This window comes from Enoplosus armatus, chromosome 2 (assembly GCF_043641665.1).
Source record: "Enoplosus armatus isolate fEnoArm2 chromosome 2, fEnoArm2.hap1, whole genome shotgun sequence".
NCBI lineage: Eukaryota > Metazoa > Chordata > Actinopteri > Centrarchiformes > Enoplosidae > Enoplosus > Enoplosus armatus.
Genome location: NC_092181.1, coordinates 2547152 through 2575055, shown reverse-complemented (window position 1 = coordinate 2575055; position 27904 = coordinate 2547152). Strand labels below are relative to the sequence as shown.

Below are 27904 nucleotides of genomic sequence, written 5' to 3'. Positions count from 1 at the left end.
ATATATCACTAATGACAGATAATACATAATAATACTCAGATTACTGACTTAATAAACAACACCCAGCTTTATTTGGGGAGGAGCAGAACAACTAAGCCGTTAAACAGAACATTCCAGCTGTCAATGATACAAGAATAGAGAAGATAGATTTATAGTGAAATACCTAAACGTTTGAGCAATGGCACAAGGGCCTTCATTACCCACAATCCATTGAGGGCCACAGTAAGATCAGGTTGGCAGGGACTTATCAAATCCTCAACGGATGGAGCTCCTTGAACTTTTACTGCTACGGCGCAGGTTCTCCAGCTCTCTATGAGTGGCCATGACATTTTGACTAGAAGAACGCAACCAGAGGACAAATACTCATCATCAGTAAGGACATATAAAAGTAGGACATTAAGGCAGGTTGAAGATATTAAGTAAAGGACAAATGAGGGATTTAGGGAGGGGGTGTGTGCGCTGGTAAAAGTGGCTCAACATATGGATGTTTATGTTTTTACACCATATTACACCATATTAGAAGTACAGTTGATCCCCTTTGAGCATTTCTCTCTCAAACACTATTTTCTGAACATTTAGAAGTATTGAGTGCGTTTTATATTAAGCAAATTTGTAAACTCTTTCATATTACATGAAACTGTTTTAATCTCAACCTCTAAAAATGTTTTTTACAACTAATTAGACAAATGTGTTTCTTTAAAAGGTGGGCAAGTTGTATTTTGGCTTCTACTTAACTCATAGTGTATCAGGTTGATTTGTTTCTCTCAGTGCGACCCCCCACCCATCTACATCTAAGCTTAACCCTTTAGGTTTTGACCAGACAAGGTGCAGTGTCCCTCAGATGACCCTGGCCATGGGTGCCAAGCAGTCTACACTGGTCAGAGCTGACTACACACTTCGGCCAATTAGAGCACAGAGGCGTGTGTGAAGAGGATCACACTGACCAATGGTATTAGAAATCAAAAGTTAAACTCTGGGGAAGATAGAGGAGCAGAGGGATGTGGAAAAGGGCCAAGTAGCAAAAAAGAAGGAGGCAAAAGAATAAAAAAAAAATGGAAAAGGAGAAGCATTTACTAACTTCAGAGAGGAGAGTTCTCTGATGAGCCCACAGATCAGGTCTGTGGCGTCTTCATGACAGTCTGAGGAACCAAGATCTTCCTCCCTCTCCATCACCTCCTCCTCACTGGATTGGAAGAAAGTAAAAAGCTACATGGATAAAACAAATCCGTAAGAGTAGCTACTAAAACGTGTAGCTATGTTAACTTTTATGACATGAGATGTCTTTGCTAAAAATATTGATGTCCTCTCAAACATGTGGTGACACGGGCACTGAGAACAGAAGCAATGAAACGTTACTGCATGTTAATCAGATTTTTTGTTAAAATGTAATACTTTCCTCTGTCCTTGTTTACAATTTTTGGCGTGTCAAAGGAGCTCCGACTTCCTTTCTGATATTGCTAATGAAGTCTATGTCTATGTGGACGAGGACCCAATTGGGTCTCAAATGAGCTAATCCCAGAGCTTATTTACGCTGGCTGTTTATTTGAAGAGCCAGTCTACAGAGGCTCCACTGTCAGGGTTGTTGCAGGATTTAACCCCCTTCCCTACTTCCTTACATCAGAGCAATGGTGTTTAGCTGCGAGTCCGACACGTAATCCAAGTACCCAGATCCAAACGGGTCAGTGTCGTCCCTGGTCTGAGGGGGCTCAGCGTTCATAGCAGAAGGACCAGCACAAGGTTTGTCAGCAGGATCACACTGTGTGCGACAAAAAAAGAGAAAACACAAAGATATTCAATTTACAGTGATATGAAACAGAGGAGCAGCAAATCTTCACATTTGAGAAGCTGAAACCAGCAAAGATTTGGTATTTTCTCTTGATAAACAACTACTCATTCGTGTTGATGACTGTCTGTTGATCGCCAAATTGGTCTTTTGCTGGTCATAAACACTGCACATTTATGTGAAGTGGCGAAGGGATGACACAATGTGCAAAACACAGAGAGCAACACTGACTGAAAGACACTTATGGGCATATTTGCCACAATCACCCTTGATTTTCACGAACACCTTTTACAAAATGTTTACATTATGAGCTTCACTGAACTGGTATTATGTAAGTTTGTCTTCTCCCCATCAATCCCAGTGATTAAGTTCTGGTCCTACCACTCACACTGTCTTTCCTATCTGAGCCACCGGGTGTCACTGCAGCCCCGCAGAGCTCCACAGAGCCACAGTTGAATCCTCCTGACCTGGTGTCTATGGATGAAGCGCCTGCTTCAGCTCCGACACCATCCCCAGCATCACCAGTCAACTCTTCCTTCTTCTCATCTCTTGTCTTGGTCACACTATTCGCCTGCAGAAGGGCAGCCTTGATTGCATCCAGGTTCTCCTCGTTTGGAGTTGGATTTGAGTAAAAAGTGACAGCGGGACTTTCGTCTACTACTGCTGACCCATCTTCCCTGTCTTTCATTTGTTCATGATGGTTTTCAGCCATAATCTCAGCTGTACGTCCCTCGAGTTCCTGCTGCTCCTGATTTCCCAAAACCTCTTCCTCCTCTGCAGGTGGATCTGACTTTGTGTCACCAGTCTGTTCCGGACCCGACACTATGCCTCCTTCAGTCTCACAACTCTTTCCCTTTGAGCAGCCTGGATGACACATAGTACTGGTCCCATCTGAGATAGTGACAGCAATGTGGGCTTCAGTTTCTGCCCTGGGTGTTAACAAACAATGTTATCGTCAAGGGGGAAGTAACAAACCACACTTACTCCTGTCATTGTAATCAAGTATCTTTTTTGGAGGATTTTGACTTACATTTTTACTGAGGCAGTGTATATGAGTACAGTTAAAATGCATCCATAACAGAGTAAAAATACTGTTGATTTTTAATATAACTTGAGCAGCACATGACACAACTCTTTCCACCTCTAGTTGTTTTCATGATAAAGCCAAAACTAAAAATGTAAAATATTTCACATGTAGTTTGGATTCCTCACTACATTATTCTGACCTGTCATCCCCTCCACAGTGACTGGACTGAAGTGCTATCTCTGCCTCGTTCTGCTCTGTGACATTGCCTACTGGGACTGATGGTAAAGGGGGTGAAGATATTATCTCTTCATGAGCCACAGGGTCCACTGTGTTATTACAAATCTGTTTCTCAGCTCTCTCCAGTCCGTTCTGCCCATGCTCACGCTTTTGTGTCTGTAAATAGTGACTCCGCTCCTTCTCTGTCAGACCACACATACCCATCCTTCGCTTCTTTTTGGCTGGTAACCTCACTGCTGCCTCCTTTGGGATTTCCTTGACATCAGCCATGCACACATCGCTGGGCTCTTCTTGGCTGGTTTCTTGGTTGCTTTCCAAATTACGTTGAGAGATCTCCTTTTCACCCAGTTGTTCCTCCAAAGCAGTTGCACAGGATCCATCACCCCCTTCAGAGGTTGGTAAGAAGACCTGGAGTTGATCGGTGCACGTTTCTTCTTTGTCCTTGTTGGCATCATCATTAGTATGTGCTCTAAAGCCCTCCATTGGACGATCATTGTTGGGATTGGTGACTGCAGTCTCTTCTTGCCCCTCAAAAGCTTTAACTGTCTTATTTGTTGCTTCTGCGTCTTCTATGGCAGGATCTTGTTTGATGAGACAGGACTGTTCTGCTGTCTGATGCTGTTGAGTTGACATCACTGTAGATCCCTGCAGAGGGAACAGGTGGCACTGTAATGTGGCATCCACTGCTGTATTATTTCCTTCAGTGTCCTGAAAAAAAAAAACAAGACTTGTGAACAATTTGATAAGATGTAAATGTACATTCTGATTCAACACCCAGAATTACCTGATGACGGAGAGCAGCCTGAACATCATCAGTCTCATCACTTGGACGTTCCCTCTTCCTTGACCTGAGTGACCGAGGCTGAGGTGGAGCTACGCTGACTTCACACATAAGGACCAACTCAATTAACCAAAGACTCTGATGGTGAATCACTGTAGCTGATTAACACTTAAAATTAGCATATTCATAATAAAGTGAAGCAACTGTATAACAAGTACAATTTGTCATTTAGTTTCAAAATTTAGGTCTTTAAAAAAATATTAAATAATCATATTATATTTCTGTTGAATGGTAGCACATCAAAGTTAGCCCATATTATCGGAAAATGGCTTCTACTTTACCACTGCTGTTGATCTTCGCTTTTACTTTGGCCATCTCTACCTAAAGAATAAAAAGAAGTTAACTTAATGAAAGACAACACAGTGGGAAATGTGAAAATTATAGCCTATAGCTACCATGAATAGTTCCCATTGTTATGGCTGCACCTTGGTGGTTAGCTTATAGCCAACTAACAATAGCTTATGACGTTCTTCTAAATTTAGTTAGTAGGCAGCTAGCTAACATCAACAAAGTTACTCTAACTCAATGAAAAGCGTTGAAGACAATACTTGGGTACTTGCTGAGGTTCAAATAACCACTTTATGCTGATTAAGTTAATTCCCAGCAGCTGGTATCGTTAGAATGATAAAATTGTCGATTCATATTTTTTCCCACGCTCACACAACCACCCACCTGAGCCGTGGACTTCAGATGCATCGTTACGTCGGGGTTTTACGTTAGTAATGGGCGTGTGTCGTCTGGCCGTAAAGCGCGATGTGCGTTGCCACTGGAGACGCAATGTAGGAAGTAAATTCCACAGCTTGCCGTTCTTGTTTTGATATCTCGAACTAAACGTTAACATACACCTGTCTCCTTCTATATGTTTTTTCTCCTATTGTTTCTGAGAAGTCTCCGATTTGAATAACCGAGCTGTAACACAAACATCACGGTCCGTGAAACTGACAAGGTAAATAGCTTCCCTGCACATTCATTAACGTTAGCTTTGTAAAAATGACTTGTATTTTGTGCTAGCTGTTAGCTAATATGAGTGCAGAAGCTAACTCGATACAGTTGGAACTGTTTGAATTATTACACAAAATGTCACAAAGTGGCTATTGAAGTTGGTGCCGACTCTATACAGGTGCATTAGCAATGGATACTGTCAGTTATCGACACGTTCATCACCTTTCTCCTTCTTTTAAATTGGCTCAACTAATTTAATCCCTCGTCAACTTTTAGGTAGTAACAGTCCATGAGTCGCAGTCGGAACCCCCCTCCCCGGGGTCAAGGGGCAGCGCGAGCCAAACAGGTAACGCCCGTCATGTCTGATAATGTGAGATGAGACGTATGAACGATATCTACTGTTAATATGTCAACAACAGGTATGATTCAGGCGCTCTCTCCCTGTTTGTCCTTCTGTCTGTCTCGCCGTGTCTCAGATGGGGCTGCTCCTTGACCTGTCCCCGGATGGAGGGATGAATGATGAGGGAAATGATGAAGAGCTGGAGGCAGAGCTCCTGAATCTGGTGGGAGGAGGAGGGAGATCACAAGGGAAGAAAGGTGATGGCAGAGGTGAGGAAGAGTCATTTCTTTCCTTGATGTAATCCGTAGACATTTACCAGTGTAAAGCACAGTTTCCCTCTTTCTGTCTCATCCATATGCTTGTGCTTAAACCTTCATATGTCATATGTGATTTAGTGCCGCTTGTGTTGTATTTGTCCATGTTCAGCTCCTGTTCCCATGGCTGAAATAGAGCGAATGGCAGCTCTTTGTATGAAAGACCTGGATGACGAGGATATGGGGGATGAAGATTTGGATGATGATGATCTGCTGGTAACACACTCGCACTGTTTTTATCCCCTTTTAGAGCTGAAACAATTAGTGGCTGAATTGATTGGTTGACAGAAAATGTATTTGGAACTATTTTGATAATGTATTTTATCTTGTAAGTAATTTTGACAACCATTGGCTGGTCCCAGTTTCTCCAATGTGCTGCATTTGCTGCTTTTCTTTGTCATGTATGATAGTAAACGGAATATATTTTGGTTTTGGACTCTTGGTTGTACAAAACAAGCAATTTCAAGACATCATCTTGGGGCCTGAGAAATTGTGATGGGCATATTGTCTCTATTCTTTGACATTTCACAGATTTGATTAATCTAGAAAATTGTGAACTAATAATAATAATAGTAGTAAAAAATAATTGTTACTTGCATTCCTAATCCATTTCATTCCACGTATGATATAATGATGAAGCTTAGCTGTTGAATGGCTTTAAATATCTGGATTGTCCTCTGAACTGTATACATTTCTGTGTTTCTGTACATAGGCAGAACTGAATGAGGTTTTAGAGGATGATGAGGAAGAAACTCCTGCTCCCACCCCTCCTGCCGTCACGCCAACTACCCCCAGAGTGAGCGTCACATCCCACTCTCCCTCTCCCAGTGGTGCAACTGGGATGGAGTCCTGCCTATTGGAGCGCATTGAAATGTACAAGACAGCCATTTCCAATGCCAAGGCTTCGGGGGAGACTAGCAAAGTTCGAAGATATGACCGTGGGTTAAAGGTAAAATGGAATTGGAAAAGATGAAACATCTCATACAACTAAAGTACAAGTTGATTCTCATACTTTGCTACATTTCTAAATGTGCCTCTTATATATGAATCCAAGACTTAATATTGTTAAGCTTTGCAAGTTTGTTGCCTGTAATGTTGAAAAAATGATTTCCCCTTCAATCCTAGACACTGCAGTCCATGTTGACATCTGTCAGGAAAGGAAAACCAGTCAATGAGGAGGAGATCCCGCCTCCTGTTGCTCTTGGTGGAAAGCCCAACGTCACAGCCGAGCCTGAATCGATCAAGGAACGAGAACTGCCAGAGCCCACGCTGATGCCCTCTCCTCCCACGAATCAGAAACCTCTAAGAGAGGCTGCGCCAACAGCTCCCAATACGAAGCCGCACCATCTGACCCTGCCCCAAAAGCCTGCTGCTGCCATCACCCCAGAAACACCTGCCATCTCTCCCCTCACCCCCAGCCAGCCTGAGGCACAGCACTCAGGTAAACACACACATGACAAGTCTTTCCAACTTGCCACTTCTTCTCTGTATTGTGCTCCGGATTTATAAGAGTAAAGATGTGGTGAAATTGGTCCACTCTAACAAACACTTTATATTCATATACTCATTCTTCCAGTGGTAAATGTCATCAGATTAGCACTTCCACTCAAAAGTCAATTAAATGATTATTGGTCACCTTATTTATTTAAATTGGACAAAACGATTAGTTGATCAGCGGATTAGTAGATGGATGCGGTGACTTGTTGCATAGTACAATCCTAGTGTCGAACTTAATATCTTTATCTCTTCTAGAAAATAGTCTGGTGTTGTTTCCATCCAGCATGTTCAGGCTTCACACTTTGTCTTCTCACAGTAAATAAAGTGTATGTTTACTGTTGTTGCCGCTTAAGAGTTATTTACTTTCCTTCCTTAACTGCTAATCACACAACAATTTTTAAGTCATTTCTTTTGGATTTGGTAATTAGAAACAGGGACATGTATTTTACATTATATGATCAAAGTTATTAACGAAAATGAACGAAATGTTTATTTTTTTGTTGTAACAATCATTGTCAAAAACAAGAAAAAACGACTACATAATCAGTATTCTTCGTTTGTTGCTGCTCACAGACACAGTCGCTAAATGTCACTGTGATCCTCCTGAGCTTTTTAAACCAACATGTTGTTTTGTTTGTCCTCTCTCTCATTTTGTCACAAACAAACTGTTCAGAGCTGAAACAGGCAGTGATGTCCAGACAGAGGGAGTATAAGATGGCCGCCATACACGCCAAACAGAGGGGCGACATTGACCAGGCCAAACAGCACTACCTCACGTCCAAGGTAATGTCAATGTTATCACACGAATACATCTATTTGTTTGTGTAAGTGTCAAACCTAATAGAGTTGACCTCTCTTTATGTAGAGGCTGGACATGCTGGTGGAGGCACTGGACAGAGACGAACCAGTAGACCTGAGCTCACTACCTCCTCCTCCTGGTCAGTGTAACCACTTTAAAGGAGTACTTTACCTAAAGGTTGTAATCGTCTCGATTACTTACTCATCGCAGCCTTATTTCTTTACCGAAAAGTTTTTACTCTGATTCCTTCGTCAAGAATGGAGCTCCCACGTTCCTGTTACAATACATCTCATGATTAGTCCATTAAAGAAAAAAACATTTCACATCATCATCATCAAGAACCCATAAAAGTCCTTAAATGCTTATCAAGCTACAGTGTAAATCAGTTCTTGGGTCTCCAGTTGTATGCATGTCTCAAACACATATATTTCACTAAAATAATAATAGGAAACACATCATCTTCAAACTCTGTTTCACTCATTTTCTCTTATTCTTTCATTCTCCTTATTTCCCCCTCAGTGCAATCGCACCTTTATGATCATCTTTAACACTTTTATTAAATTATATCTGGACCAGAAACAGCTCTGTGCAGCACTGTTGACTTTTCCAAGGTTTTTCAGTGCTGTTGACCACTGCATTTTACTAAACATAGGCCTTTTTCTTTTTCTTGGTTTGGATGATTATGCTCAAACTGGTTTCAAGCATCAAGGCCTGAGAGAACACAGGCGATATGTACTGATGATGGGATCACATCTACCTCCCTTCAACCATCATGTCTGTGCTTGACAATAGAGATATCTTGTATTCGCATACTACTCATTCCACCTTAAAACAGCTTGATGCCCTGCGTTTTTATTACAGGAAATAAATATCACATTCATCACTGTGTACTAAATGAAAAATTAGGCTGAACAGAACTACTACACTATCATTTTTGTTTATAAAGGGGCCTGGCTAACTCTTGATATCCCATGAGTAAATACTGAATTGCACCCATTGGATGAATTTAAACTTTTAATGTGCTTGTGTGTGACTGCTGTGTTTTATTGTGTGTCTTATTTCTTCTGCTTACCTGATCTACTACTACTACTACTACTACTACTAATAATAATAATAATAATAATAATAATAATAGTAATAACCCATCTCTACCCCTCCACTGATGTTTGATCAGGAGACGTAGTAGCCGAACACTGTACACCTCCTCCTCCTCAGTCTTCCTCTAAACCTGCTGCCCCCGCTGCTCCTGCACCCGCCCAGGTGGCCACTGCTGGTGAGACCTCGATCTTTACTTCTGACTAGAGTGCAGCACAGGGCAGATGATAAAAATGTTGAACGTTAAATAAAAACATAAGTGTGTGTGCGTGTGTCTGTGTGTGCCCTGCAAAGATCTGCCTGCCCCCAGCAGTTTGGCAGAAGCCCTGCAGCAGAGGATGGACATATACAAGTCAGCAGCAGAGGGAGCCAAGAGCAAAGGAGATGATCGTAAGGCTCGCATGCACCAGCGCATTGTCAAGGTACACACCATGCATTTAAGACATTGTTTGAACTATTTTCTAAGCCATTTTCAAAAGATTATGCATAATGCATTCTTACAGCTGAAACTAAATCAAATAAGGCATTAGATATTCTCAAAGATACAGATAATTGTGATGCACCTTGTATTCCTGGCTCTATACTGCTGTTTGGTCATGTGTTGTTATTTCCCTGAATAACTGGTGCGTGACTCACTTTATTTTGACTGGAAATACCCTCTGTTGCTTTGACTGTAACTACCACTATTGCTTATTTTACCTACCAGAATAACCTTCGACTTGTTGAAAGGCATTGTGCAAAGAATAGGAAACCTCTAAATGAGGTAGATTTGGCTGAGGCAGGGTATAACAAGAACATGAAAGAAAGGACAAAAAATAGTTGTGGGGCATGTATATTGCTTTTGTACACATTGATGACATTGATTTCCATGTGGGAGTTATGCTTTTGTACCGTCTCCCAGCACTGTATTGTTTTTTTGTTCTGTTTATTATATATGCAAGAAAGCCTTCTTTCTTATTTCTCTTGACCCCACTTTGTTCAAGTGGGGTGGGAATGGAAAATTGGTAAGGTTGTGTGCTTGCAAAAAGGCTGTTTTTTAAGAGATTACAGAATTATCAATCACCTCCTCTTTTCTTAACAGCAATACCAGGATGCTATCAGAGCTCACAAAGCTGGACGACCTGTCAGCCTGTCTGATCTACCTGTGCCACCAGGTAACGTTCTCCACGTGTGTTTCAGACTTGTGCGTCTAGGTTGCACTATATAGTTACAGTAAGTCATGTGTGTGTCACTCCTCTAGGCTGTCCGCCACTTCAGGGCTCAGAGGGGGGTCAGCAGAACTTCATGGGTGTCCTGGAAACGGCTATGAAAATAGCTAATCAGGATGCAGACGCAGAAGATGAAGAAGAGGATGGACAAAGAGAGGCTGCCAGGGTAAAAATAAATAAAGGCACCACCAAATGGTCAAATTGTTATTGTGCAGCCAAGAAATCTGATTGGTTGCCTTTTAACCAAAGCTAGCAATGTTTTATTCCTTGCCATGCCAGCTTCTGTGGTAGGTTATTGAATCATTGCTTTTTTCTCTGCTGCACTTCCTGCATATTATATCGATTTCATGCTTGTAATCACAGTAAAGTATAATAATTTGTTATTTACAGAACAGAACTCATTTAATTAAGCTGTTGAATTAGTTAAAAATGTGTCTCAAGCTGTTGCAGTTTAAGAGAGCACTATTGTTCCTTGAGATCTGTATGTGTGTTCATTGCATTTGTCTAATGATCCTAACCTCATGTTTTCTTTCTCTGCAGCCTGCAGTGCGTCCACCTGTCCAGAAAGCAAAGTCTCCAGCTCCTCAGGCCCCTGGAGGCTCCTCAGCTGTAAAGCTGGGACCTAAAGGTGTGTTTAGAGTGTCAGCCTGTGTATATGCATGCACACCTGCCTGCCCGCACGTACAAATGTGCCATACAAAGTGTTTGAGTGTTACACAAGGCAGAGTTTAACTTCTTTTTCTCTTAATTATCCTTGTAGCCCAGCAGCAAGTAGATTTCCTGTTGCTAAGGCGACAGGCTTTTTTGCGCGCAGCGCTGCGCTCCAAACAGATGAAGGTAAGATGTGGACTTTTTTCTCTTCTCAGTAGATAGATTCCCTGCCGTCTTTGTGTTTCTGTAGATGTCTTTACCACAGCTGCCTGTTGTTTTTTAGAGTCTTGAACATCTGTTGTGTTGCTGTGGTTTGATTGATGCATCTGCTGCTGTTTGTAGGACATGACGGGAGCAGCCCAGCACCTCAGACATGCCAAGGGACTGGACCCCATGATCACCGCTGCCAAGTCCGGCCTACCTGTTGATATCTCCAAGGTTATAGATATATATTATTATGTGCAAATGACCTACAAGAAGATACAGAGTGTGTGTGTGTGTGTGTGTGTGTGTGTGTGTGTGTGTTGGAACAGGAGCAACCAAATGTGTGAGGTGTGTTAACACAAAATGTGACAGAAATAGAAGACGGTAGGCAGGAAACATGGGGGTGAAATCAAAACACCTTTGTGCTCATCATGGTTTCACCTTCTGTGTGTTTGTGTCTCACCTGTGTGTGGGTGTTTGAGTCTATGTGCATATTTTCAGTGTCATTCCACTATTCATATTTCATATAGTTGATTCTTATCCCATGTGACTTTCTTTCATTCTGCCTCACTTTTATTTAACATCTTTGCTTCATATGAGCCATGTATTTCCCCCTGACTCATTCCCACAGTGTAATTACAGAGAATATTATGTTTGTGCCTCTGTTAGTTTGTCTTCCTGTCTGTCTGCAGAATAGCACACAAGCTTAGAAACAGATATTCATAATTTCTAGTGGACAGACTCTGCAAAGGAACAGCGGATTAGATTTGCTGTCAAAGCTGTCAAAAAAATCTATTTGACTTTGAATTGAAGAGGTATGTCATGTAGTATAACAGCAAGTTGGCAGATGTCTAGTTTCTCTGAATGCCCTCTTGTTTTTATTTTATTTCCGTTTTCCCTACACACATCTATTTAGTTTCTCACCACATTTGTAATTGTTTCCTTCCTGACAGATTCCCAGTGCTCCAGTCAGTGAGGAGGACTACTCCCTGGCTCGCTCCCGTACCTCCCCTCTCTCCCCTCGCTCCAGTGAGCAGTACCACGGCCTCATGGATCTTTTGCGGAAGCAGCACGAGGTCAGGACTCACCTCGCCCTTTTTTTTGTTTTTTATGTGCATCTTATATGAAAGTGCACCTCCTCAATCTTGCTGTATATCAGTGACTCGCTTATGCTGTTGTGTTCATCACTTTTCTAGTTGTACAGCTTTTAAACGGACAAGTTGCAAGTTGCACAATTGTTCTGTATCTTATTGTCTTTGGCTATTGTCTGTTTTCTTACCCACTCCTTCTTTTGTTCTGTGTCTCGATCTACAGAAATGTCTGGGCTACTCTCAACAGCTCACACTCATGGGCAATGTGGCTGAGGCTCTGAAGTAAGAGACATTCCTCATTTTGTATGTTTGTATATGTGAATCTCACGAAACATATTATCTGCAGCCGTGATGGAATTTAAAGCCCCCTCCTGGTGCTACAAGTTGAGTTCAATGCAAGTGTAACTCAATTCACAATGTTATTTTTGGTTAAAATTGTAATTGGATATTTGTGCATCTGACCAGTAATAAATGTATTACATGAATCATTCATCATATGAATTTTAACACACAAAATTATCTTTTTCCTTATCTCAAAAACATCACAGGCAGCAACATCACAACTTCGAGATTACTTGTCGATTATTAATTCTACAAAATGACAAATGCCATCATTATTTGCTAGGGCCCAAAGTCTTCAAATTGCTAATCCTGACCAACAGTCATAAGCCCAAAGAAATCAATTTTTATTACATTTACAGCGGAAAACAAGCAAATTCTCAAATTTGAGAAGCAAACATAACTTATTTCTTTTCAATTAATATACTAATTTATTTGTATTCAACTAAGCACTTTAGCACAGTTGTGGAGTACTATCAGTGCAGTCACTGTGGCAACACACAGACAGATAGAGCACCTCGTCACCATAACACTGCATATTTTAAATGTTTTCTTCACATACCATTTTTACATATTTTCACCTACAGTTTAACTGTCACACATTATGCATTATGGTTTTTTTGGCATTCCTAATGCTTTGCTTTCCTGATATGCTTTGAAAAATACTGTCATTGCCTTGAAACAGAAAATGTTATTTTCACAGATAATGCTCCTAAATTTCAGACGGGTGACATTTCTGGCATCGGGCCATCTCTGTCTCTCCCTAGGTTTGAGAAGCTTGTTGAGGAGTGTATGAAGAACATAGAGATACTGAAGAGTGCCCACGCCAAGGGCCAGCCAGTCCCCAAGTGCCGCACAGAGGAGAGGACCTTCAACACTATCAAGTCAGCAACAAACTCATAGATAACGGATAGTAATTGATAATGGATAATATTATGTTACAACATGTACTCCACGAGGACAGAGAGTGTTTTAGTCAACACTTGGGTCGGTCGGTCAGGCAGTTAGTCCACCACTTTGGTCCAGACTGAAATATCTCAACAACTATCAGATGTATTGTCATCATTTTTTTGTACAGACATTTGTGGTGTCCAGAGGTGGAAATCCTAAGCACTGTGGTTATCCCCTGACTTTTCTTGTAGCGCCACCTTGAGGTTGACATATTTGGCTTTTAGTGAAATATCTTGTCAACAGTCTGTTGGATTGCCATGAAATCAGAATGAATTGTAATCACTTTGGTTATCCCCTGACTTTACCTCTAGCGCCATCATCAGATGTTATTTAAACTTTTTTCAGCAGTCCATCCTGTTGTTAACATGACTGAAACACAGTCTCAAATGAAAATATAGCAGTCAGTCAATCAATGTCATAATAATAATTCCTATTTCCTATTTAGGAATTATAAACTTTATGTTTCATTCGTGTGTGTATATGATTATAAAGATTGTCAACACATGCATCAGTTGTTTCATTTTGAAAAGTAGAGCTGTAGATGAGTCAGAGTGACTCACTGTGGCTCACTCTGGCTCTGCTCCAGTATCATACCGAGCTAACAGCTAGGTGACTCTGGCAGTGACTCACTCAACAGTCGGGATTGTTTGGCTCTCAGTGATGCTGACTGGTTGCTGTCTGTCACTCGTAATGCTGTTTCTGAATAGTCATGACTCCTGTTTTCGTTATGTAGGATCCACTCCAACCTGACACCTAATGACCTGATGCTGTACATTGTCAGAGGCGTCAACCTACCAACTCCCTCAGGTACTGGTCTGCGTCTTTGAAATAACCAGGCAGTAATGTGTCTTATGTTTGTTCACTCCCACCTACCTGTCTGCCTTCAGGTGTCTCACCTAATGATCTGGATGCCAGCGTGAAGTTTGAGTTTCCTTTTCCCAGTGCGGTAAGAATCTTTCACACTCTGTGAGCAGATTATGGATATTTCACTCTGTTTATAACTAGATGTGTCTTAATGCATTCATTTATGTGTGTGCAGGAGGAGGCTCAGAGGGACAAAACCAGCACAGTAAAGAGCACCAACAGTCCAGAGTTTAAAGAGCAGTTCAAACTCAACATCAACCGCACCCACCGAGGCTTCAAACGAGTTGTCCAGTCCAAAGGCGTCAAGTTTGAAATCGTCCACAAGGGGTAAAAACTGCAACTGCTTTGGGGCAATATAGGCAGAAGCTGCCCTATTTATCTTCATGATTTATGCTGTAAACGTCATGTCTGTTATGCTTTTGTCAGTCGTGTTCTTCTCTCTCTGTCTCTGTATTCATAGAGGCCTCTTTAAGACTGACAAAGTAGTGGGCACTGCTCAGCTGAAGCTAGAAGCTCTAGAAAACCACTGTGACATTAGAGAAATCATTGAGGTGAGTGTTGATAACATGTAATGTCTACAACACAAATGCATACGCACATGTGCACACCTGATCTATCAAACAGCCTGTATGTCTTGCGTAGGTGATGGAGGGACGTAAAGCTACAGGTGGCAAGTTGGAGGTGAGGGTGAAGATCAGAGAGCCTTTGTCAGGAGTTGATCTCCAGCCAGTGACAGAGAAGTGGCTGGTTCTTGATCCTGTGTCCTCCCTTTCTCCTCCAGAGAGACAAAAGGAACGGGTGAGTAGAGTTTTCTTTTACCCTGAGCTACGTGTGTTTTGCTGTAACTGAAGCAGCAGTTTTGTGCCTGAGCAGGATTCTTCCAGAGGGCGCGGGAGGAACATGCAAGCTCCTCACAAAGGCTCCAGTCGGCCAGGTCAGGTTCATCAGGGTCATACTACATCTGTTGCATTGCTTATCTGTATGTGACAGTGCTTATGTGTATGGTCCCTGTTAGGTATACAAATAAGTAAATAAATATATTTATAAAAAAGCAGAATGCAGCAAAGTGCAAGGGACAAACACTTAGCAAATAAATCATGACGTACATGAAACGTGACTTACTTGTCACTCAAGGTCCTGCGGACGAAAACATCATGAAAATCATGAAACAAACAAATGCCATATTTCCATCATGTTTACACCGTTTTCATTGACCGGGGCTTGTTATTGTTACGCCCTCTTCTTCTGCAATAATGGCACCTGACTGGAGACACTTAAAACTCTTTTGTCTTTAGACCTGGTTGGATGACATGTCGTACAAACTAGCAGGCTGCTGCACTATAAGTGCAGGAGTAACAAAAGCTAGTACCATTGGCACAAAGATATACTGATAGTGTCAGCTCAGTGAAGTCTCACTGTGTGTGTGTGTGTGTGTGTGTGTGTGTGTGTGTGTGTTTGAATCAGGCTCCATCTCCTCGGTCTAAACCCAGACATGAAGCGAGCAGCAGGAGCAGTCACCCCAACAACTCTCCTCCACAGTACAAACTCCACAGCTTCAGCCTCCTCAGCTACGACAGGGAGCGGCTGGAGAGAAAGGTATTTGTGTGTGTGTGTGTGTGTGTGTGTGTCCTAAGCCTGTCCACAACATCCACTTCTCTAATGCTTGTAATGGCACGAGGGTCTCGTCAGTAGCTACGCCTGTCTCTCAGATTGCAGAGTACCGAAAGACGCGACGGGATCCCCCACCTGACCTCATCCATCAACACAAAGAGGTCACGCACAGACTGCAGTGGCAGAAAGCACAGCTGGAGCGAGGGTCTCCTGCTCTGCTGACAGGTAACTCACACAAACACACACACACACAATACATGCGAGTTTGTACATTACTAACACATGTAAGTATATGTCTCAACCTCTCATCTCAACCCCACATCTCCCTTCACCACATGTGCAGAGTATGAAAATGTACTGCGGCGCTTAGTCCAAGGACTTGCAGACTCTGTAAAGAAATACTCCAGCCAAGGCAACAGGGTGAGTGCAGGGTCAGGCCTGACCGATTGTTGCTGCTCAGTGTGTGTGTGTGTGTGTGTGTGTGTGTGTGTGTGTGTGCGCACATATTGGGTCTTACTATGTAAAGTTTTCATTCTCTCTTCATAGGACGCTGCCAAGGATGTTCTGAGCAGGTTGAAGATGGTAGAGAGTGAGGTATGGGCTGCTATTTACTGTCAGTATAAAAAACGTTTTGTCATCATCATCATGTATGTGCATGTATACAATGTACGTACTCCTTTTCTCTCTGCTCCAGCTGGAATCGCTGAAAAGGAAGCGCACTGGATGAGAGGAGTAAGGGAGCGGAGACTTGGCTGAAGTACTGTTATACCATCTCTCTCTCTCATATACAAACACTACAGTGGGTACTTTAAGCACCTTTAGCATGATTCCATGCTGCTCCATGTCCACAACAACTGCATGAACCAACCTGATAATCCTGTCAATTGATCACATAACTTGTGTCACTTGTGGTTATTCGCCTGCCACAGTAATTAAAAATAAATCTGTAACGACAAACAGACACATGAAATTAAAGCAAACGTTAAAACATGTTCAAGAGCTAAGGGCGAGGCAGGCTTATTTGCACCTAGAGAAACACTACAGAAAGCTGCTTCTGCAGTACGGCTTTACAGACCTTACCTGTACTCTTAATTGTTTTTGTTTTTTTTATTACCGCCTCTCCTTTGAGAATTGTTGGTGAGAGATCTGTCAGCAGATTTAAAGTTTTACATTTGACACCAGCTCAGAGAGTATTTTTGGTGTCCACAGATGACCAAAAAAATTGTGTGCGTGCTCTGAAGTGTGTTTAACCAATGGACTGAGGTGTTTTTAACCCCTTTTCCCATATTTCGTGTGTGTAATGAGCTTAATCTAATCTGTCTGCTCCAGTGTTCCCAGATTACAGTAATCTGCTCCGTTTGGAGTGGTGTGATATGGGAATAAAAAAAACGGGGCTTCGGGGCACCGCAGCCTACATCCCATAATGAGGGATTAGTGTTTGTGTCACCAAGGAGACGACTAGATCAGACGTAGAGTCGCCTTTGGGGCTGGGGAGAGGGGGTGTTAACAGCATGCCATGAATGTAGTCGGAGCTTAGCTCTGCCAAAGGATTGCTTCTTCTTCATCAGCTGTTTCTTCTTTGTTGTCTTCTTCATCTTCACTTTCTTCCCCACTAATTCCTTTGCATATATTCATAGATTATTCAGAGTCATGAGTAATAGGCTGCTCCACTTGAATTTTCTTACAATATTAAACAATATTAAGCCCATTGTGCTGTCGATTAGAAAATAATTAACAGCTGCTGTGTCGGTGTGCTGCTATTTTCTGAAGATTTTGGCATATGCAGTTTACTAAAACCAGACTGTGCCCCACTGAGCTGTCCAGTGGCAGCACAGTGGATGCTGAATAGTCTGCCCACAGGAAGACAACCCAATATGTGTCAGTAAGGCTGCATAATTGCTCATTTCTATTTCTGTTACCCCATAGACATCCCTGTCATAGGCATCCTTGTCATACACTTTCTTTTTGACTGTGAAGTCAAGGGAGCATAATTCTGACAAATCCAGTAAGACTTTAAAAGATGAATGCAGACGCCTTGAAATTAGTGATTTTGCCACAGCAACACCATATGTACAAAAACATGAATGTGACAAACGTGTCACATCGCTGCCATGTATCCTCTGCTCTGTTTAGTGCTCTGGACAGGTGTTTCCTCTGTGTGTTTGACAACCTGCTAACCTGACAGCAGACGGCAGCAGATTCTGTCGGTCCACGTTGATTGCATGCGGCCAGAATGTAGCAGACTACTTCAAATGAAGCCTTACTGTATGTTTTTGTTTGACTCTTTAATGTTTACTCCACTAATAGTTTTTTGGGCACGTGACACAGCAGAGGATCATGTGTTTGCTCTAATCCACCCACTGCCTCACCCCATTAGCAAATAATCCTGGTTAAAGTTGACCTGATATGGTCCTCCACAGTCTGTGTTGATTTTTATGTAACACCCCTTCCCCCACTTTTTCTTTTTATCTTTCTGGAGAGGATCTTCCTCTGACTCTTTGTAAATGGTACATTTTGGTGCTTTTGACCAGCTGATGTGGCATTGGAGGGACAGATGTCAGAGGAACTCCTGCTTATGGTGACATAGTAACCTTTAGTTTAATATGGGGAGACTCTTAAAGGACTATACCAGTGTGTTTGCAACTTGTGGCTCATGTACACTTAACATTTTTTGCTGACTGAATTTTTCAATGCATGCCGCACAGTTTCAGATTGGATGTGTTTCCCCTACTGTTCCAGACGGCCATTCGTTTACATTTATTTCTGTGCAGTACGAAAATCATTTGAGTTTGAGTCAAACATTTGGAGTTGTGTAATCCGTCACATCAATTCTGCATCAATGTTTGTCAGTGCAGTGGTGCAGTTTAAATGCAGATTTATTTGAAAAGCTCTGCATTAACGAACAAAGATTAAGATGATGTAACTTTGAGAAAAATGAATGCAATGGATCACACGACTCAAGAGTCAAGTTTCAAGAGTCTGCTAATTGGTTTTCATACTGAATGGAAAATATTCTGTTCAGTTGTTCAGAAAATTGGGACTGCAACTAACATTTCTTTTCATTATTGATTAATCTGCTGATTATACTCTCGATTTAGAGGTGGTTGATAAAATGCCAAAAAAACAGTGAAAAATGTCCTAAAAACTCAAAGCAACAGCTTTGAATTCCTTGCTTTGTCAGATCGACAGTCTACTATCACACGAGACAAAGAAAAGCAACAAATCCTCACAATTTAGAAGCTGGATGTTGGGAATATTTCGTGTTTTGGCTTGAAAAATGATTACATTATTAAATCAGTTAATCATCAAATCGTTCAAACAAACAAATACTTTTCTCAAACAGAAACAAGCTTTGCAGGAGGACTGTGTGGTTTGAAGTAAATGGGCTAAAACATGCAGAACCACTGGTTTGGTCCTTGAGCAGAAAATGTGTTTCTGATTTACGAGGTCAAGTAAAGACTGAATGCGACGGCGTAGTTCTGATACAACCTCAGGCTGCAACACTGACGTGTTCTAACGCCGAGAAAAGAACACACAAAAACTGCAACTGCACAGCACCCCTTTCTTTTAATCCAAAACCTTCAACCCCATGTCACCTCAAACACACACACACACACACACTCCTGCCACATCAGCCCACTCCTCGAGTAACCTCGTGGCCTCTGAGGCTGTCCTGTTGTCATGGCAACGAGCTCATCAGCATTCAGTGTGGTAGTTGGATGGTCAGGACCCGGGGAGAGGGACATATTGTTAAAGTTTGTCCTGTTGGTGACTCGCACTCCTTTCTCGTATTTACACGACACCACACACACACACACTCCCTCTCACTCTCTCTCTTTTTCAGTTTGTTTGGCTCTCGTCTCTTTTTTTTATCCGGCTCTGTAATCTGGCTACACTCCATTTAAAAAAGGAGAAAGTTTGGTGGAGTGTTTATTATTATTGTTAAGTGTTCTGTCCTGATCAGCTGCAGTAAATGTATTCATCTGGGCTTGGGAACATACTATTACATTTTTTTAATCTGTTAAGTCAAGTAAGGGCAATCAATATAAATATATTATTTATATACAGGAAATATACAGCATAATATGCTCTGTCTCTATTTTTAAGTGTCGAGTCATGATGATTTGTGCAGCTCTAAGGGGGAATGTATGAAAGCCTGATTGTTTAGGCTTTATTATCTTACGTATGAGGTCGGTGTTAACATGAATAAATTGGTGAAACTGCACTGAGTTTGTGTCTTCATTGAACTGAAAAAGCCTCACCACATTTTTCTCATTTGGACTGATTTCTGATCAATATCTTAGCGTAGACCCTGGGCCCCTTTTTTAGCAACTCTAAAAACACACTCTTAGCTTTCCACCATTTTGAACAGATGTTTCAGAAGTCTGCCTCAGAAAAATAAGACTACATCTGTTTGTGGTCTCAGGGAATCCAGCTGTACGATGGATTTTCATACAATCTACTGTATCTGTGATAGGCGTTGGCAGAACTTTTTATACAACATACCTCGTCCACATCCCCAAAAAGTGTGTACACAAATGTGTGCTGCAAGTCCCTCATATGAAGATCCAGGAGAAACTCACAGAGACAAAGATGCAGGGGTCTGCGCCTGGAAGTCCTCTTGTGATTGGAATGTGTTTGTTCAGGTATATTCAATACAAAACATGAAATATTTACTTATTTGGTGTAATAATGCTTTAGGGTATTTACTGCTTTTCTACTTTTAAAAAAGGGTCATAAGAACAAAACTATATCTAAAGGGAAAATATGAGTTGGTTTTGTAATAATACTATTTATTCACAGATACAGCAGTGGGGTTTGTGGGGGGAAGCCAATGTCACCAAAAGACGAGGGTTAAAACAATAAAATCTAAGACAAAAATAGACGTTTCTTTTTCAGCCCATGCTTGCTGTTGTTGGGGGGGGGGGGGGTTGCGGCTTTGGTGTTATGCTAATAACGTATTTGAATGTGAAATTTCCCCTGACAAAGGGGTGAAAGATGAGAGGGGGGATGGTGCGCAGACAGATGAGGGGAGTCTTGGTGAAATTGGACAACCCGCGAGACTTTGGTGGGCGTGGACACAGAGGCGAGGGCTTCCTGCTCGGGTGAACACGTGGTTCCGTGTCTGCCTCCCTGCTTGTCTGTCAGTGTGTGAAGGTTTCCAGCCCTTCTCTTCACTCCTCTCCCTGTCCATCCTCCCATACGACACGGCAGACCTTCTCCTCTTACTCCGTCCCACCCGCACCTCCACCTCCACCTCCTCCTCCTCCACCTCCTGCTACTCTTTCCTCCTTCTCTTTGCGACGGTTCCCGGGACTGCCGACAGCCAGGCCGCGGTCACTTCAACGTGTATCCGCTCACACAGAGAGACGGAGAGAGAGAGAGGGAGAGAGAGGGAGAGAGTGTGTGTGTGTGTGTGAGTGTGTGTGTGTGTGAAAGTGTGAAAGTGTGTGTGTGAGTGAGTGCGTGTGCGCGCACCCGCCCGCAACCGGTCCACCCGTGTTATTTCTCCCACATTCCCGTCTCGTTGTTCGGTCATGACGCTGGAAGCGATCCGCTACCGGGCCGGGTCCCTGCAGATCCTCAACCAGCTGCTGCTGCCACACCAGACCGTTTACGATGAGATCCGCTCGGTGCAGGACGCTTACGAGGCCATCAAGTCCATGAAGGTAACGGAGCTCCTTTCTCTTCCTCCACCCCTTCCCTCTCCCTCCCTCTACGGGCTCTCTCTCCCACTTCCCAGCCGACCTGCGTGCCCGCTGCATGCGCATTTATTCCCGTCGTGCATGTGTTTTTTTCTCGGGTCTTTTGTGCTCCCACCGCTGCCGCATGTGTTGCCTTATGGTCGGCGCCTTGTTCCCGCTGTCGGCCTGTATTTTTGTTTTGGATGCACCTGCAGCACCCTCCAGCTACACACAACTCCCCGATTGTCTCCCCCCCTAAAACCATCCTTTATATGTAGTTTTCACATTATCATGTGCACCCGCGACAAACTAGGTATCTGCACACAGCCGCCCACCCATGAAATATGCCCCCCCCCCCCCTCCTCCTCTTTCTTTGGGAGAGATTATTGATGAATTATTAATGACCTTTGCCAGGGTTTTTTTTTGTTCGCGTTTTGGTCTTGTGCTGCACTCAGTGACACCTCCAGCTCACCCCCCCCCTCCATACCTGAAGCCCTGATGTAGAGAAGCGTTCAGATAGTTTCATGTTGTTCAAGTTCTGTAACAGCTGGGAACATTTTCACATGTTCACTTATTAGTGCTGAGCAGATATTCACCCTTTTGTCTTCCCAGTTACACACACACACACACACACACAGCAGCTCCACGTTTGATCCTGTGTGTGTGTCTCAGAGTGAAGGAATGTACCATAAGCAGAGGGGGTGATGTCATGATAATGGAGTCTAATGGTAGAGTGAGAAATGACTCCAAGACAGACGATATTTCAGTGAAAGCTGTCGTGGCAACTTTTGGCTCAGTGATCACCCACTTCCAACCCTGTGGTGGAGAGAGATTAATAATCCTCCTGAAAACTGGGAGAGAGCTGTTGGAAGTTGGCATAGAAACCAAAGATGAGGACCACAATGTGATGCTGACTCTCCTCTTCCTCTTCCTCCTCCAGGTGCGGGGCGCCCCGGCCATCGCCATCGTCGGCTGCCTCAGCCTGGCCGTGGAGTTGCGGGCTGGGGCCGGGGGTGATGACCCCGTGACCTTCATCAGGGAGTCTCTGTGTCACCTGACCTCAGCCCGGCCCACCGCCGTCAACATGGGCCGCGCCGCCCGCGAGCTGATGGAGTTTGCAGAGAACGAGAGCATGGAGAAAAACTCGGAGCAGCTCAGAGAAAGGTGGGTTGTTTAGAGGGACGTGACGTTACCAACCGGGCAACTGCACATATTCATTGTTTGGCAGTTGGTTTGTGGTCATTTGAGTCATTGAAGCCCTCATTAAAGGATAGATTTACACACAACTCTGTCTTAAACCAGCTCTCACCAGTACCTTCCTGATGCAATTTTAATGTAAGCGATGGGGAACAAAATTCAGTCCTTGTTCCACGAAAAAAACGCATTTCAAAGTTCAGCCAAAGCTGATGTGAGGTTTGAATTCGTCAGATTAAGTGGGCATCTTCAACAGTTACTGTATTTAAACTACAATATTCTCTATTTTTGTTACTATCCCTCCACCGGAGCTCAGCAAGGAGACCCTCTCAAAAAGAGGAAATGCCCTCAGAAGGCAGTAACTACCGAAGATACCCACTTGATTTGTCTAGCTTAAAATGCATTTTCTGCACAGAACTGAGACTGTGGATTTCCTAACATTTATGTTGAAGTCACATTTGTAAGGGATCTCTTCAAGGACAGTGTGGACATGAGGGATGATTTGAGTTTTTAGGTAGACTTAAAATGAATCTATCCTTTTAATTGCAGATTTGTTTGTCGTCTTGTCTATCCACGTGCATATTCCTAAATGTTTTTTAGGAATATGTTTTACTAAATTATCACAAACGGTGGTCATTTGGGGCCTACTGCAAACCTGAACCCATTGTGGGTTCACGTTAAGCCCTGTTCAAATCCATTTTTTAATTTGACAGCCACCCTACTTTTCTATTTTTTTCTGATCAAAATCTTTGACACTTGTCTTGATGTTTGATTTGCTTGCCTGTGTGCATGGCAGTCTAATTTAGTTTCAGACAATAATTTAGTTAAAGGTACCCTGGTGAGTCTTTGATCACTAGTTTTGTGAGTGTTTGTTGTCGTGCATGAGGATGCACGTGCACGCAGGTGACGCGATACACGTGCCTCTAAATGTTTTCACACTATTCCACTGGTCTACTGGTGGCAGTTACTCCCAAAATACAGCAGCAATGCGCCAACAAAGGCAGGGAAGAAGAAGATTGTTAGCAAGTAAACATAGATGTAAACAATGCTGGCTTCAAACTTTACACAAAAAAACGCCTTTGCTGGGGTTTTATCAGGAAGGAAAAGCATTTGCATTTGAAAAATATTTGTTTAGCCTCAAGGATTCAAACAGTGGGTTTTGTTAACTGCAACTTTATTTGTTTTCAAGAAAACTCTACAGGACACCTTTAAGGCAAAGCCACTCCGTCTGCAAACAATGAGCACAACGGTTGCCTGCTCTGTCGTATCAGTAATTCAATTGAATTTTATTTATATAGAGCCAAAGTTATAACAAATTATAACACCGGTAGCTCGCCTGGTAGCACGTATTAAGGCCAAGGCCTTACTGCAGCGGCCCGGGTCTCCAATCCGGCCCGGGCCCTTTGCTGCATGTCATTCCCTCACTCTCTCTCCTGCCTTTCCTGTCTCTCTCTACTGTCCGATCAAGAAAATATAGCAGAAAGGCCAAAAAAAGAAGGGCACTTTTCATCTAGAGCCGGTCTAGACCGCACTCTTTATGATATTATTTACAGAGACCCAACAGTTCCCACCAAGAGCAAGCACTTGGCGATAGTGAAAAGGAAAAACTCCCCTTAAAAACAAAAAAGTAACAACGTACTGTGAATTGAAATGATCTAAACTTGTGCTTTTCTTGTACACCTTTGAAGCCATGTTTGCTGCTGCTGTAGAACTTCCTTGTTCAACGCCAGCTACAGCTGTCATTTTGAAAAAGTTGTGTTAAAAAGTTATCAGATCACACATAATGTGAAAATGGGAAGCCTGTATACTATGCATGTCACTGGATATTAATTATCAATGTGAAGAAGAAGCGACCTGTGTAGAGTTATTTAACAGAGAACATATGTGAGGGGTTAGTGTTGATGGAAAAATGTGATCTAGGTGGATAGTGGCTGTCATGTTAAGACAATACACCAAATTTTAATACAGTTTCTTTCTCAATGTCATTATAAAAATCAGTGTTTCTGATATCAGTTGCAGTCATTCAGTCAGCCGCGGGCACCTGACTCCACGCCACAGCCATCCCTGCCCTCATGTTACCCATTCAAATAAGCTCCACGCAGAGAGGTTTTAAATTTGGGAAGAAGAAAACACTGGTGTCGGAGCAGGAGTTGATACCCTGAGTTGAGGGATCAGAATTGGTACCGGGAAAGAAAAAGTTGGATCGATGCTTCCCTTTTTATGAGTGATTGAAACTCCTTTTCCTCCGATCATCGGTAGCACATCTGGTGCGGGGTGATGAATCTGTGTAGCTAAAAATCACAGTGCAGCAGAGGTGGGTGGGTCATGTTAATTGTTCTGAGTTAATTGTGTTTCTCTAATGTACCACAGGGAATTTAACAGAGCATGCAACGTTTTATATGTAACAAAGTTTGTGCTGACGAGATGCTGATACTGGAGCAGTGGAGTGAAAGCCCCAGCGGGGGCACATGGTTGATTTTGGTTCTTGAAACTTGGTGCGAGTTGGATTGTGGGCCGGTCTCCAAAAATGTGGTGTATACTTACTGAAACAGATGACTGAGAAAACACTTGCAGCAAAGAGTCCATGGAGCAAGAATAAACGGATTAATACTGTAATTGTACGAAAGATGAGGACATGAGGGAAAGTGAGACACGGAATAATGTAAAAACCTGACATGAAGAAAAAGATTATGAATGAGAAGAATGGAGAGAAACTGAAGTCAGGACAAACAGACACATGCAGGCATATTGTAGCTGCAGACTTGATGGACACATTAAGTCCACAGTGGCAGACGGAGCCTCTTCTCAATTCCCACCTCTTGTGGCCCCCCTCCTATAGTGTAATTGCCTGGATCGAAGACATGCTGGAGCGTGACGTCAATGACAACAAGAAGATCGGTAATTATGGCGCCCAGCACATCCTGTCTGGCGTCCCGAGGGACTCCGTGACCATCCTCACACACTGCAACACCGGCTCGCTGGCCACAGCTGGATACGGGACCGCACTCGGTAAGACTGCAGCCGTGGGCGTGAATGAGGAAAGAGGGTTGATTGTTGAAATATATATGGGACTGCAACTGTAATCATGACTCTGTGTTTGCGTGTAGGTGTGGTGCGAAGCCTCCACGCGCTGGGCAGGCTGAAGCGTGTTTACTGCACAGAGACGAGGCCGTACAACCAGGGATCCAGACTGACGGCATATGAGGCCGTAGCGGAGGGAATCCCTGCTACACTCATTACAGACAGCATGGCCGCCCTCACCATGAGAGAAATGGCCATCACAGGTATGTGACTGTGTGTGTGGTATCATGACTCGTTTTCCTCCTTCCTCAGCACTCACTTTGTGTTCTCCCTCTCAGCTGTGGTGGTGGGTGCAGACAGGGTGGTTGCCAATGGTGACACAGCCAACAAGGTGGGAACATACCAGCTGGCCATCGCCGCAAAGCACCATGGGATTCCCTTCTATGTGGCCGCACCCAGCACGTCGTGCGACTTGAGCCTGGAAAGCGGCAGGGACATCATCATCGAAGTGCGCCCTCCCGAGGAACTCACCAGTATAAACGGAGTTCCCATTGCCGCCCCAGGTAAGAAGTGTGGGAAGTATTACCGGGGGGGGGGGGGGTCACAAATGTTTTAAAAGTATAAAATGACAGCAAAAGGTACAAACTCTTAAAAAACAGTGAGTTCAGTAGAGGACTGAGGGAGACAGGGAAAACATCAGGCTGGGAGAGATGGATGAGCGTGGCCCTGTTCCAATGTCTGCCCTAAGCGCTAAGCACTGGACCCTCACAGACATTAATTGACGTCACATGCAGTGTATGTGCCAGAGTGAAAGAAGGTGTGAAACAAAGTGCCTGATGCTATCTGCTTGCAAACGTGTTCCTGAGAGCTCTTACGGTGTTTTTTGGGATTCACTCCGCCATCATTGCTTTTGTTGGTTTGTTTTTTGGGCATTTTTTACACCTTAATTAGACAGTGACAATAGAGAGATGACGAGAAATTTGGGGAGAGAGATGGGGAATGACATTCCACAAAGGTCCCAGGCCAGATTCAAACTAAAAATGTTGCAGTTCGTCGTCAGCACCCTCAATTACTTGGCAGGTTTCACAACGGGACAGTCCTGAGCCTTTACAGACTTATGTGTCAAAGTCTATGGACGTTGGAAGTGTGTTTTTAGGTGAGTTTGTTAGAGCGGAATTGAGTCATTTGATCTCTAATTACGTTGCCAGAGCAGGGAGGTGCTCTGTGACATCACAGTAATTAAAGCACACTCATTTAATGAGCTCACTGGCCCCCAGAGAGGAGGATGTGTGCTTGTACATTACGTCTCCCTCTCTCTTTAACTTTCCTCTCACACTCGCCTCTGGTCCTTCCTGTAAACAGCATTTTAAACTTTACAATTATGAGTCTGCCTTTATTTTATATTTTTCTTTACAGTCAACAAATACCATTGAAAGACCAAAACCAGCAATGAACCGATACTAACCAGTATTAACTATGTAGCCAAAGCCTGATGTAGCTTATTCCTCTATCTATCTATATATATATATATATATATTAACAGTTAAGATAGTTGGCTAAAAGTAAAGGAAATACCATTAGAATAGTCAGCTAAAAGTACTGCATAAGTGTTTGAAATAAATGGCGGTGTTGATGATGGGGCAACCTTATTCTTTAACCGTGTCACTCATTCCTAACTGCAGGTATTGAGGTGTGGAACCCAGCGTTTGACGTGACCCCTCACCAGCTCATCACAGGAGGCATCATCACAGAGCTGGGAGTCTTCCTCCCCTCTGAGCTCCAGGCGGCGCTCACTGGCCGCCTCACCGCCCTCTAGAGCCACTCAGCCCCTCCTGCTGGTCCGTGTGTGCCACTGCACCTTAACGTCACACACTCAAAGACACTTTCATTTCATTACAGAACACACACACAGTCATAGTTGTGGTTTAATTTAACGCACAGTCACTGTTACATGTCAGTGGTGCACACAGAAGAAAAGATGTTCTTCAGTCTCTTACTCACCCACACAAAGTCACTGCAGGGAGTCGAGCAGACACACATGTGCAGTCTCCCCTTTTTTTTTTTATGTCCTTCATCGTTTTCTGTGATCTCTCCATTCCACCTTTTCCCAAGTTCTCCATTGCGTCTTACATTCTCTCTGTCCGTCTCTTTCTAAATGGCTTCTGCGACAAGGAATAGCGCTCAGCTGGACTCAGTTCCATAAATTCTATT

At 43.1% G+C, this 27904-nt stretch overlaps 3 protein-coding genes across 3 annotated transcripts; 2 read left to right on the top strand and 1 right to left on the bottom strand.

Moving 5' to 3' along the window:
• Positions 1 to 67: 67 nt before the first annotated feature.
• Positions 68 to 2656, bottom strand: LOC139302631 (uncharacterized). Its single transcript, XM_070926337.1, has 4 exons — positions 2172 to 2656; positions 1617 to 1756; positions 1079 to 1183; positions 68 to 334 (listed from the first exon to the last, which is right to left on the bottom strand). Exons 1-4 carry the CDS (start codon positions 2493 to 2495, stop codon positions 256 to 258), a joined length of 648 nt encoding a protein of 215 aa, XP_070782438.1. The 5' UTR covers positions 2496 to 2656; the 3' UTR covers positions 68 to 255.
• A 2448-nt stretch (positions 2657 to 5104) lies between these two features.
• On the top strand, positions 5105 to 17359 carry cc2d1a (coiled-coil and C2 domain containing 1A). Its single transcript, XM_070916622.1, has 27 exons — positions 5105 to 5176; positions 5307 to 5439; positions 5597 to 5700; positions 6197 to 6433; positions 6610 to 6925; positions 7655 to 7764; positions 7847 to 7919; positions 8955 to 9053; positions 9170 to 9297; positions 9957 to 10029; positions 10116 to 10249; positions 10624 to 10711; positions 10844 to 10920; positions 11077 to 11172; positions 11892 to 12014; positions 12253 to 12311; positions 13136 to 13252; positions 14053 to 14126; positions 14207 to 14265; positions 14359 to 14510; positions 14644 to 14734; positions 14826 to 14981; positions 15648 to 15779; positions 15893 to 16019; positions 16138 to 16214; positions 16341 to 16388; positions 16489 to 17359. The coding sequence occupies exons 1-27, from the start codon at positions 5120 to 5122 to the stop codon at positions 16519 to 16521; spliced, it is 2973 nt and encodes a 990-aa protein (XP_070772723.1). The 5' UTR covers positions 5105 to 5119; the 3' UTR covers positions 16522 to 17359.
• Positions 17360 to 21135: 3776 nt separating this feature from the next.
• mri1 (methylthioribose-1-phosphate isomerase 1) lies at positions 21136 to 27829 on the top strand. Its single transcript, XM_070924672.1, has 6 exons — positions 21136 to 21463; positions 22419 to 22642; positions 25512 to 25681; positions 25780 to 25956; positions 26032 to 26256; positions 27376 to 27829. The coding sequence occupies exons 1-6, from the start codon at positions 21332 to 21334 to the stop codon at positions 27507 to 27509; spliced, it is 1062 nt and encodes a 353-aa protein (XP_070780773.1). The 5' UTR covers positions 21136 to 21331; the 3' UTR covers positions 27510 to 27829.
• Positions 27830 to 27904: the final 75 nt, after the last annotated feature.

Excerpts from the sequence above, each read along its gene's own strand:
- LOC139302631 (XM_070926337.1), bottom strand. The coding sequence starts at position 2,495 with ATGGCTGAAAACCATCATGAACAAATGAAAGACAGGGAAGATGGGTCA. Across the intron at positions 1,757-2,171 it reads GCTCAGATAGGAAAGACAGT|TGTGATCCTGCTGACAAACC; the intron begins GTGAGTGGTAGG and ends TGTCGCACACAG. Across the intron at positions 335-1,078 it reads AGAGAACTCTCCTCTCTGAA|TCAAAATGTCATGGCCACTC; the intron begins GTTAGTAAATGC and ends GCGTTCTTCTAG.
- cc2d1a (XM_070916622.1), top strand. The coding sequence starts at position 5,120 with ATGAGTCGCAGTCGGAACCCCCCTCCCCGGGGTCAAGGGGCAGCGCGA. Across the intron at positions 14,511-14,643 it reads TTTGAAATCGTCCACAAGGG|AGGCCTCTTTAAGACTGACA; the intron begins GTAAAAACTGCA and ends CTGTATTCATAG. Across the intron at positions 16,020-16,137 it reads GTCTCCTGCTCTGCTGACAG|AGTATGAAAATGTACTGCGG; the intron begins GTAACTCACACA and ends CCACATGTGCAG.
- mri1 (XM_070924672.1), top strand. The coding sequence starts at position 21,332 with ATGACGCTGGAAGCGATCCGCTACCGGGCCGGGTCCCTGCAGATCCTC. Across the intron at positions 21,464-22,418 it reads AGGCCATCAAGTCCATGAAG|GTGCGGGGCGCCCCGGCCAT; the intron begins GTAACGGAGCTC and ends TTCCTCCTCCAG. Across the intron at positions 22,643-25,511 it reads TCGGAGCAGCTCAGAGAAAG|TGTAATTGCCTGGATCGAAG; the intron begins GTGGGTTGTTTA and ends CCCCTCCTATAG.